This window comes from Oncorhynchus kisutch, unplaced genomic scaffold, assembly GCF_002021735.2.
Source record: "Oncorhynchus kisutch isolate 150728-3 unplaced genomic scaffold, Okis_V2 Okis06b-Okis10b_hom, whole genome shotgun sequence".
Lineage (NCBI taxonomy): Eukaryota > Metazoa > Chordata > Actinopteri > Salmoniformes > Salmonidae > Oncorhynchus > Oncorhynchus kisutch.
In genome coordinates this window covers 11399918-11412417 of record NW_022261983.1, presented here as the reverse complement: position 1 = coordinate 11412417, position 12500 = coordinate 11399918, and the positions used below count along the sequence as shown (strand labels likewise).

Genomic DNA, 12500 nt, shown 5'->3' with positions numbered 1-12500 from the left:
AACGGAAAGACACATATGTGTCCTCATTGGACAGGTAGTACACTAACTACTACACACCGTAGAAAAACCTTTTACAACGGAAAGACACATATGTGTCCTCATTGGACAGGTAGTACACTAACTACTACACACCGTAGAAAAACCTTTTACAACGGAAAGACACATATGTGTCCTCATTGGACAGGTAGTACACTAACTACTACACACCGTAGAAAAACCTTTTACAACGGAAAGACACATATGTGTCCTCATTGGACAGGTAGTACACTAACTACTACACACCGTAGAAAAACCTTTTACAACGGAAAGACACATATGTGTCCTCATTGGACAGGTAGTACACTAACTACTACACACCGTAGAAAAACCTTTTACAACGGAAAGATACATATGTGTCCTCATTGGACAGGTAGTACACTAACTACTACACACCGTAGAAAAACCTTTTACAACGGAAAGATACATATGTGTCCTCATTGGACAGGTAGTACACTAACTACTACACACCGTAGAAAAACCTTTTACAACGGAAAGACACATATGTGTCCTCATTGGACAGGTAGTACACTAACTACTACACACCGTAGAAAAACCTTTTACAACGGAAAGACACATATGTGTCCTCATTGGACAGGTAGTACACTAACTACTACACACCGTAGAAAAACCTTTTACAACGGAAAGACACATATGTGTCCTCATTGGACAGGTAGTACACTAACTACTACACACCGTAGAAAAACCTTTTACAACGGAAAGACACATATGTGTCCTCATTGGACAGGTAGTACACTAACTACTACACACCGTAGAAAAACCTTTTACAACGGAAAGACACATATGTGTCCTCATTGGACAGGTAGTACACTAACTACTACACACCGTAGAAAAACCTTTTACAACGGAAAGACACATATGTGTCCTCATTGGACAGGTAGTACACTAACTACTACACACCGTAGAAAAACCTTTTACAACGGAAAGACACATATGTGTCCTCATTGGACAGGTAGTACACTAACTACTACACACCGTAGAAAAACCTTTTACAACGGAAAGACACATATGTGTCCTCATTGGACAGGTAGTACACTAACTACTACACACCGTAGAAAAACCTTTTACAACGGAAAGACACATATGTGTCCTCATTGGACAGGTAGTACACTAACTACTACACACCGTAGAAAAACCTTTTACAACGGAAAGACACATATGTGTCCTCATTGGACAGGTAGTACACTAACTACTACACACCGTAGAAAAACCTTTTACAACGGAAAGACACATATGTGTCCTCATTGGACAGGTAGTACACTAACTACTACACACCGTAGAAAAACCTTTTACAACGGAAAGACACATATGTGTCCTCATTGGACAGGTAGTACACTAACTACTACACACCGTAGAAAAACCTTTTACAACGGAAAGACACATATGTGTCCTCATTGGACAGGTAGTACACTAACTACTACACACCGTAGAAAAACCTTTTACAACGGAAAGACACATATGTGTCCTCATTGGACAGGTAGTACACTAACTACTACACACCGTAGAAAAACCTTTTACAACGGAAAGACACATATGTGTCCTCATTGGACAGGTAGTACACTAACTACTACACACCGTAGAAAAACCTTTTACAACGGAAAGACACATATGTGTCCTCATTGGACAGGTAGTACACTAACTACTACACACCGTAGAAAAACCTTTTACAACGGAAAGACACATATGTGTCCTCATTGGACAGGTAGTACACTAACTACTACACACCGTAGAAAAACCTTTTACAACGGAAAGACACATATGTGTCCTCATTGGACAGGTAGTACACTAACTACTACACACCGTAGAAAAACCTTTTACAACGGAAAGACACATATGTGTCCTCATTGGACAGGTAGTACACTAACTACTACACACCGTAGAAAAACCTTTTACAACGGAAAGACACATATGTGTCCTCATTGGACAGGTAGTACACTAACTACTACACACCGTAGAAAAACCTTTTACAACGGAAAGACACATATGTGTCCCATTGGACAGGTAGTACACTAACTACTACACACCGTAGAAAAACCTTTTACAACGGAAAGACACATATGTGTCCACATTGGACAGGTAGTACACTAACTACTACACACCGTAGAAAAACCTTTTTACAACGGAAAGACACATATGTGTCCTCATTGGACAGGTAGTACACTAACTACTACACACCGTAGAAAAACCTTTTACAACGGAAAGACACATATGTGTCCTCATTGGACAGGTAGTACACTAACTACTACACACCGTAGAAAAACCTTTTACAACGGAAAGACACATATGTGTCCTCATTGGACAGGTAGTACACTAACTACTACACACCGTAGAAAAACCTTTTACAACGGAAAGACACATATGTGTCCTCATTGGACAGGTAGTACACTAACTACTACACACCGTAGAAAAACCTTTTACAACGGAAAGACACATATGTGTCCTCATTGGACAGGTAGTACACTAACTACTACACACCGTAGAAAAACCTTTTACAACGGAAAGACACATATGTGTCCTCATTGGACAGGTAGTACACTAACTACTACACACCGTAGAAAAACCTTTTACAACGGAAAGACACATATGTGTCCTCATTGGACAGGTAGTACACTAACTACTACACACCGTAGAAAAACCTTTTACAACGGAAAGACACATATGTGTCCTCATTGGACAGGTAGTACACTAACTACTACACACCGTAGAAAAACCTTTTACAACGGAAAGACACATATGTGTCCTCATTGGACAGGTAGTACACTAACTACTACACACCGTAGAAAAACCTTTTACAACGGAAAGACACATATGTGTCCTCATTGGACAGGTAGTACACTAACTACTACACACCGTAGAAAAACCTTTTACAACGGAAAGACACATATGTGTCCTCATTGGACAGGTAGTACACTAACTACTACACACCGTAGAAAAACCTTTACAACGGAAAGACACATATGTGTCCTCATTGGACAGGTAGTACACTAACTACTACACACCGTAGAAAAACCTTTTACAACGGAAAGACACATATGTGTCCTCATTGGACAGGTAGTACACTAACTACTACACACCGTAGAAAAACCTTTTACAACGGAAAGACACATATGTGTCCTCATTGGACAGGTAGTACACTAACTACTACACACCGTAGAAAAACCTTTTACAACGGAAAGACACATATGTGTCCTCATTGGACAGGTAGTACACTAACTACTACACACCGTAGAAAACCTTTTACAACGGAAAGACACATATGTGTCCTCATTGGACAGGTAGTACACTAACTACTACACACCGTAGAAAAACCTTTTACAACGGAAAGACACATATGTGTCCTCATTGGACAGGTAGTACACTAACTACTACACACCGTAGAAAAACCTTTTACAACGGAAAGACACATATGTGTCCTCATTGGACAGGTAGTACACTAACTACTACACACCGTAGAAAAACCTTTTACAACGGAAAGACACATATGTGTCCTCATTGGACAGGTAGTACACTAACTACTACACACCGTAGAAAAACCTTTTACAACGGAAAGACACATATGTGTCCTCATTGGACAGGTAGTACACTAACTACTACACACCGTAGAAAAACCTTTTACAACGGAAAGACACATATGTGTCCTCATTGGACAGGTAGTACACTAACTACTACACACCGTAGAAAAACCTTTTACAACGGAAAGACACATATGTGTCCTCATTGGACAGGTAGTACACTAACTACTACACACCGTAGAAAAACCTTTTACAACGGAAAGACACATATGTGTCCTCATTGGACAGGTAGTACACTAACTACTACACACCGTAGAAAAACCTTTTACAACGGAAAGACACATATGTGTCCTCATTGGACAGGTAGTACACTAACTACTACACACCGTAGAAAAACCTTTTACAACGGAAAGACACATATGTGTCCTCATTGGACAGGTAGTACACTAACTACTACACACCGTAGAAAAACCTTTTACAACGGAAAGACACATATGTGTCCTCATTGGACAGGTAGTACACTAACTACTACACACCGTAGAAAAACCTTTTACAACGGAAAGACACATATGTGTCCTCATTGGACAGGTAGTACACTAACTACTACACACCGTAGAAAAACCTTTTACAACGGAAAGACACATATGTGTCCTCATTGGACAGGTAGTACACTAACTACTACACACCGTAGAAAAACCTTTTACAATGGAAAGACACATATGTGTCCTCATTGGGACAGGTAGTACACTAACTACTACACACCGTAGAAAAACCTTTTACAATGGAAAGACACATATGTGTCCTCATTGGACAGGTAGTACACTAACTACTACACACCGTAGAAAAACCTTTTACAATGGAAAGACACATATGTGTCCTCATTGGACAGGTAGTACACTAACTACTACACACCGTAGAAAAACCTTTTGCAACAGAAAGATACATGTGTGTCCTCATTGGACAGGTAGTACCTCCCTGTTTCTAAATGTTTTCTCCCCACTGGATATGTGTTCCTTCCCTTCTCTGCGGTTCAGTGTTGACTCTCTGACGAGTCTCTCAGAAGTCCCCAGGGGTTTTTCTCAAACATGGGAATGACTGTGTGTGTGTGTTGATAACTAGGAGTGAGCTGACCCCGAAAAATACTGCTGTGTGAATCACCATGGGTGTGATGACCCAGCTACTGTCTGTCTCTCTCTCTCTCTCTCTCTCTCTCTCTCTCTCTCTCTCTCTCTCTCTCTCCCCCTCTCTCTCTCTCTCCCTCCCTCCTTCTCTCCCTCCCTCTCTCTCTCTCTCTCTCTCTCTCTTTCTCTCCTCTCTCTCCTCTCTCTCTCTCTCTCTCTCTCTCTCTCTCTCTCTCTCTCTCTCTCTCTCTCTCTCTCTCACTCTCTCTCTCTCTCCTTCCATCTCTCTGTGTCTTTAGAGTAACACCAGAGGGCTGAATAGTCAGAGCTTCAAACACAAAGTCAAATCCCCAGAGTACTGTTGACGCCTTAGATATAGCTCAACACACACACGCTCGCCTCACCCACACTAACTACTACCACACACACGCTCGCCTCACACACTAACTACTACACACACACGCTCGCCTCACACACTAACTACTACACACCCCCTCAGAGACATACTAACTACTACACACCCTCAGAGACATACTAACTACTACACACACCCTCAGAGACATACTAACTACTTACACACCCTCAGAGACATACTAACTACTACACACCCTCAGAGACACAACTAACTTACTACACACCCTCAGAGACACACTAACTACTACACACACCCCTCAGAGACATACTAACTACTACACACACCCTCAGAGACACACTAACTACTACACACACCCTCAGAGACATTACTAACTACTACACACCCTCAGAGACATACCAACTACTACACACCCTCAGAGACATACTAACTACTACACACCCTCAGAGACACACTAACTACTACACACCCTCAGAGACACACTAACTACTACACACCCTCAGAGACATACTAACTACTACACACCCTCCCTGCTTTCTTCCTCCTGTCTGTCTGGCTGTCCATCCATCCCTCTTTCTACCTGTCTCCCCCCCACATTTTCCTGATCCTAAACACTGTGCTGTCTCCCCCCACACTCTCCTGATCCTAAACACTGTGCTGTCTCCCCCCCACATTCTCCTGATCCTAAACACTGTGCTGTCTCCCCCCACACTCTCTTGATCCTAAACACTGTGCTGTCTCCCCCCCACATTCTCCTGATCCTAAACACTGTGCTGTCTCCCCCCCACATTCTCCTGATCCTAAACACTGTGCTGTCTCCCCCCACATTCTCCTGATCCTAAACACTGTGCTGTCTCCCCCCCTACATTCTCCTGATCCTAAACACTGTGCTGTCTCCCCCCCCCACACTCTCCTGATCCTAAACACTGTGCTGTCTCCCCCCCACACTCTCCTGATCCTAAACACTGTGCTGTCTCCCCCCCACACTCTCCTGATCCTAAACACTGTGCTGTCTCCCCCCCACACTCTCCTGATCCTAAACACTGTGCTGTCTCCCCCCCACATTCTCCTGATCCTAAACACTGTGCTGTCTCCCCCCCACATTCTCCTGATCCTAAACACTCTGCTGCCCCCCCCCACACTCTCCTGATCCTAAACACTGTGCTGTCTCCCCCCCCACATTCTCCTGATCCTAAACACTGTGCTGTTCTCCCCCCCTACATTCTCCTGATCCTAAACACTGTGCTGTCTCCCCCCCCCCACACTCTCCTGATCCTAAACACTGTGCTGCCTCCCCCCCCACACTCTCCTGATCCTAAACACTGTGCTGTCTCCCCCCCACATTCTCCTGATCCTAAACACTGTGCTGTCTCCCCCCCACATTCTCCTGATCCTAAACACTGTGCTGTCTCCCCCCCCTACATTCTCCTGATCCTAAACACTGTGCTGTCTCCCCCCCCCACATTCTCCTGATCCTAAACACTGTGCTGTCTCCCCCCCCACACTCTCCTGATCCTAAACACTGTGCTGTCTCCCCCCCACACTCTCCTGATCCTAAACACTGTGCTGTCTCCCCCCCACACTCTCCTGATCCTAAACACTGTGCTGTCTCCCCCCCACACTCTCCTGATCCTAAACACTGTGCTGTCTCCCCCCCACACACTCTCCTGATCCTAAACACTGTGCTGCCTCCCCCCCACACTCTCCTGATCCTAAACACTGTGCTGTCTCCCCCCCACATTCTCCTGATCCTAAACACTGTGCTGTCTCCCCCCACATTCTCCTGATCCTAAACACTGTGCTGTCTCCCCCCCTACATTCTCCTGATCCTAAACACTGTGCTGTCTCCCCCCCCCACATTCTCCTGATCCTAAACACTGTGCTGTCTCCCCCCCCACACTCTCCTGATCCTAAACACTGTGCTGTCTCCCCCCCACACTCTCCTGATCCTAAACACTGTGCTGTCTCCCCCCCACACTCTCCTGATCCTAAACACTGTGCTGTCTCCCCCCCACACTCTCCTGATCCTAAACACTGTGCTGTCTCCCCCCCCCACACTCTCCTGATCCTAAACACTGTGCTGTCTCCCCCCCCCACACTCTCCTGATCCTAAACACTGTGCTGTCTCCTTCACCCTCAGTCTCTCTCTCCAATTCAATTCATTTCAATGGGCTTTATTGGCAAGGGAAACATATTTTTACATTTCCCAAAGAATAAAGACATTGCAAATGTCACAGTATAACTATTTACAGTGTTGTAACAATGTGCAAATAGTTAAAGTTCAAAAGGCTAAATGAACAAGTATCTCTCTCTGCCTCCATCTCTGCTCCCGAACACCACTTCTCTGTTTCTATGCACAGAAGAGAAATTGAGATGTCAACTTAAATGAAGTCTCAGTGGAATCCTTCAGTGGCGTTTAGCTTGCTTCGACTGCAGATGCGTCCCAAACGGCTCTCTTTCCCCTTTACAGTGTACTACATTTGACCAGGACCTATAGGGCTCCACTGCACTCTAAATGGACTACAGAGTAATTTGGGACGCAGACCATGACTTCTTTTGATGGTAGCTGAGCTGAAGAGAGAGAGCTCTCTGAGGGAGAGATATCACAGAGCCTTTTACTGTGGCATAGAAACAGACAGCCCTTAGTTGGATAGATCAGTGACAATGGTCTGACCAACTCTGCTTTGTGCTGCCTTTACGCACACACACACATACACACACACACACACACACACACACACACACACACACATACGCACACACACACATACGCACACACACACACACACACATACACACACATACGCACACATACGCACACACACACACACACACACACACATACGCACACACACACACACATACGCACACACACACATACGCACACACACACACACACACACACACGCACATATACACACATATACACACACACACACATACGCACACACACACACACGCACATACGCACGCACACACACACACACACACACACACGCACACACACACACACACACACACACACATATACACACATATACACACACACACACATACGCGCACACACACACACACTAACGGTTACATAACGAAAAGACATGGAAATATTCAGAAAACACTTGTTAATTCATGCCAGTTTTCTCTCTCCCCTATCTCTCTCCCCTATCTCTCTCCCCTATCTCTCTCTCCCTCCCTCTCTCCCACCAGACTCTCTCTACCAGAGGAGCCTCCCAGTGCCCCTCCTCAGACGGTGATTGCCAGTGGTCGTACCAACCAGTCCATCATGATTCCAGTGGCAACCACCCCCGGAGAGCCACCAGAATGGACCGCTCCAGGGATACATCATCAGGTGAGACACAGAGCGGATTGTTCAGGTTGAAGATGGAAGGGGTCAATGACATTCATCTTTGTTATTAACCTGTATAACACACTTGGGTCAATGGTCACAATCCTATTGTCTTCCTCCTCACCTTCCATCTCTTTTCACCCTCACTTTCCCCTTTCTGCACTGTCTAAACATCCCTCTCTCTCTCCCCCCCTCCTAGGTACTGTCTGTCAGGACTACCAGTGGACTGTCAGATGAAGAACATCACCAGGCCAGACCAGAATAACCTACTCCTGGAGGACCTCATCATCTGGACTAACTATGAGATGGAGGTGGCAGCCTACAACAGGGCTGGGAGGGTACCTACAGCCACAAGGTTACAGAGTGGACCCTGCAGGGAGGTGAGGATGGATGACGTCCAGTTAAACACAGTTCTCCAGCTTTAAGGTTGAGAAGTGACGTACTTCTCTTAGCAGTTTGTGGAACATAAGAACCACAACAAGCCCACGTCGTGCCAGAAGCTCCTCTGCAGTTTCTGAGGGCCGGTTATTCAGTCCATCCCCCTTCTCTTCCTATCTCATGTTTTCTCTCTCTCTCTTTCTCTCGTATCTCCCTCCATCTCGCTCCCAGTCCCCACTGTCCCACCAGGTAATGTCCAGGCTGAGCCATTCAACTCCTCTACAGTCAGGCTGACCTGGTCAGCTCCTAGCCCTCAGTTCATCAATGGCATCAACCAGGGATACAAGGTGGGAAACAGAGAGCAGAGACCAGAGACAAACATTCTTATTGGATGTGCAGTAGAACGACCTCTTCTGTAAATACATTCTGTACTGTCCTACACTGCCCCCTAGTGGTTAGAATAAGAACTGCATTAATCCAGCATTAGACATACCAGTTGGCACAACAGATCCCTATAAACCAGCTGCTTTTCTCTTATGACATTTTTTAACTATCCCTCCGTCTGTTTCCAGCTGTTGGCGTGGGAGGCGGGTCAAGAGGAGGATGTTACCATTGTGACAGTGAGACCTAACTTCCAGGACAGCGTGCATGTGGGCTACGTGACTGGACTGAAGAAGTTCACAGAGTACTACATCTCTGTCCTGTGTTATCACTACACTGGAGACGGCCCTCGCAGCCCGCCTCACAGACTACGCACTCACGAAGACAGTGAGTACCACAGTCACATAACTATACCAAACCTGTAGGCACTCACGAAGACACTGTCTCACAGGCACAGACAAAAGCAATTCTATTTCCACATGATTCTATCGACCCGAAGGCCCCGGACTGTACTGTGTTGGCTCAGATATTCTTTGTCTGCTTAACTGGGCCAGCGCAGTACAGCTCAGTACTGTAAAGTATATGGTACTACTGTAAAGTATATGATACTACTGCAAAGTATATGATACTACTGCAAAGTATATGGTACTACTGTAAAGTATATGATACCACTGTAAGTATATGTATAACTGTAAAGTATATGGTACTACTGCAAAGTATATGGTACTACTGTAAAGTACATGATACTACTGCAAAGTATATGGTACTACTGTAAAGTATATTCTACTACTGCAAAGTATATGGTATAACTGTAAAGTGTATGGTTACTACTGTAAAGTATATGGTACTACTGTAAAGTATATGTGACTACTGTAAAGTATATTCTACTACTGCAAAGTATTGGTATAACTGTAAGTACAATGATACTACTGCAAAGTATATGTACTACTGTAAAATATATGGTACTACTTAAAGTAATATTATACTACTCAAAGTATATGGTATAACTGTAAAGTGTATGGTACTACTGTAAAGTATATGGTACTACTGTAAAGTATATGGTACTACTGTAAAAGTATATGATACTACTGTAAAGTATATGGTACTACTGTAAAGTGTATTGGTACTACTGTAAAGTATATGGTACTACTGTAAGTATATGGTACTACTGTAAAGTATATGGTACTACTCTAAATTATACGATACTTGTGCACTAAACATACTGGACACTCACTGTATAATCCTTGCCTTTGTGTGTGTGTGTGTGTGTGTGTGTGTGTGTGTGTGTGTGTGTGTGTGGTGTGTGTGTTGTGTGTGTGTTGTGTGTGTGTGTGTCCAGAGCCTGGTGCCGTTGGTCACCTGAGCTTTACAGAGACTCCTGGACACATCTCTGAAGGTCAGCTGGAAAGATCCCACGAGAAGAATGGAGTCCCTCACAGGTACTGTACCTAGTATAGTATAGTATAGTATCTAACCCTAACCCTCTCTGGAAAGACCCCAACTAGAAGATCAGAGTCCTCACAGATGACTAGGCCTACTGTAGTCATGGTCTATGGTTGACCCTGTTTGTTGGATGTGTGCTGTGTTTGTTGGGTACTGTGGTAGCTAAAGAATCCATTTCTGTGCAAATGGCCAATAAAGATCTATTCTATTCACTTCTATAGGGAACGGGGGATACCTAGTCAGTTGTATTCTAGTCTCGTTATGTCCTCTGTATCAGTCTAACCAGCTGTGATGTCCCTCTCCTACAGTATGTATTCTAGTCTCGTTATGTCCTCTGTATCAGTCTAACCAGCTGTGATGTCCCTCTCCTACAGGCTACCGTATCTCGTGGGAGGAGTTTAACCGGACCAACACCCGGGTCACCCACTACCTCCCTAACCTGACCCAGGAGTACCGGGTCACCGGGCTGACCGCCCTCACCACCTACACCATCCAGGTGGCTGGGATGACCTCCAAGGGACAGGGTCAACTCTCTTCTTCTACAATATCATCTGGAGTTCCCCCAGGTTAGTACCTCCCCTAACCCTCCCCCAGGTTAGTACCTCCCCCTAACTCTACCCCCAGGTTAGTAACTCTCCCTAACCTTCCCCCAGGTTCGTACCTCCTCCTAACCCTACCCCAGGTTAGTACCTCCTCCTAACCCTACCCCCAGGTTAGTACCTCCCCCTAACCTCCCCCTAGGTTAGTATCTCCCCCTAACCTACCCCAGGTTAGTACCTCCCCCAGGTTAGTACCTTGATCTCACTGTGTCCCTCCTTTATCTCCGTCCCTGATCTCACTGTGTCCCTCCTCCTTTATCTCCGTCCCTGATCTCATTGTGTCCCTCCTCTTTATCTCCGTCCCTGATCTCACTGTGTCCCTCCTCTTTATCTCCGTCCCTGATCTCATTGTGTCCCTCCTCCTTATCTCCGTCCCTGATCTCACTGTCCCTCCTTTATTCTGTCTCTGATCTCATTGTGTCCCTCCTCCTTTATCTCCGTCCCTGATCTCACTGTCCCTCCTTTATCTCTGTCTCTGATCTCATTGTGTCCTCCTCCTTTATCTCCGTCCTGATCTCACTGTCCTCCTTTATCTCTGTCTCTGATCTCACTGTGTCCCTCCTCCTTTATCTCCATCCTGATCTCATTGTTCTTTCCTCCTCCCTATACAGAGATGCCGGGCCCACCAACCAACATAGCCATCTCCAACATCGGCCCCCGCTCTGTAGCCCGCAGTTTAAACCTGGCTATGACGGCAAGACGTCCATCTCACGCTGGCAGGTTGAGGCACAGGTGAGAGACACATCCATCAATCAATAAATCAATTAATCAAGCAAGCGCGCAATCAATCAAACTTTAAGTGAATTTTAAAAATCATAGTCTCTCTCTCCTCCCTCTCTCTCTCTCTCCTCTCTCTCTCTCTCTTCTCTCTCCTCTCCTCTCTCTCTCTCTCTCTCCTCTCTCCTCTCCTCTCTCCTCTCTCTCTCCTCTCCTCCTCTCCTCTCTCTCTTTCTCTCTTCTCTTTCTCTCCTCTGTCTCTCTCTCTCTCCCCTCCTCTCCTCACTTTCTTCTCCTCGCTCTCTCGTTCGTCTCTCTCTCCTCCCTCACTCTCTCTCTCCCTCTCCCTCTCCCTCTCCCCCTCAAAACCCTCATCTCCCCCTCTCCTCTCTTTTTCTACACTCTCAACCCCCCTCATTATCCCACCTCATTATACCCACCTCATTATAACCCACCTCATTATACCACCCTCATTATACCCACCTCATTATCCCACTTCATTATACCCACCTCATTATATACCCACCTCATTATACCACCCTCATTATACCCACCTCATTATACCCACTCATT

General features: G+C 45.4%; 2 protein-coding genes and 1 long non-coding RNA gene across 3 annotated transcripts in view; all 3 read left to right on the top strand.

Annotated features, from left to right (window-relative positions):
- Positions 1 to 8741, top strand: part of LOC109886419 (protein sidekick-2-like) — a 192703-nt gene extending 183962 nt beyond the window's left edge. The window contains exons 13-14 of the mRNA XM_031813746.1: positions 8271 to 8412; positions 8609 to 8741. Of these exons, the coding sequence (XP_031669606.1) occupies positions 8271 to 8412; positions 8609 to 8674 (208 nt within the window). The 3' untranslated portion in view covers positions 8675 to 8741. The remainder of the gene's footprint in view (positions 1 to 8270; positions 8413 to 8608) is intronic.
- Positions 8742 to 8746: 5 nt separating this feature from the next.
- On the top strand, positions 8747 to 9398 carry LOC116359967 (uncharacterized). Its single transcript, XR_004206842.1, has 3 exons — positions 8747 to 8789; positions 9019 to 9134; positions 9360 to 9398. It is a non-coding gene; the product is annotated as an uncharacterized LOC116359967 (long non-coding RNA).
- A 1193-nt stretch (positions 9399 to 10591) lies between these two features.
- The window catches only part of LOC116359872 (protein sidekick-2-like), a 9118-nt gene continuing 7209 nt past the window's right edge, over positions 10592 to 12500 (top strand). Inside the window, exons 1-3 of the mRNA XM_031813745.1 lie at positions 10592 to 10607; positions 10986 to 11177; positions 11822 to 11942. Of these exons, the coding sequence (XP_031669605.1) occupies positions 10592 to 10607; positions 10986 to 11177; positions 11822 to 11942 (329 nt within the window). The remainder of the gene's footprint in view (positions 10608 to 10985; positions 11178 to 11821; positions 11943 to 12500) is intronic.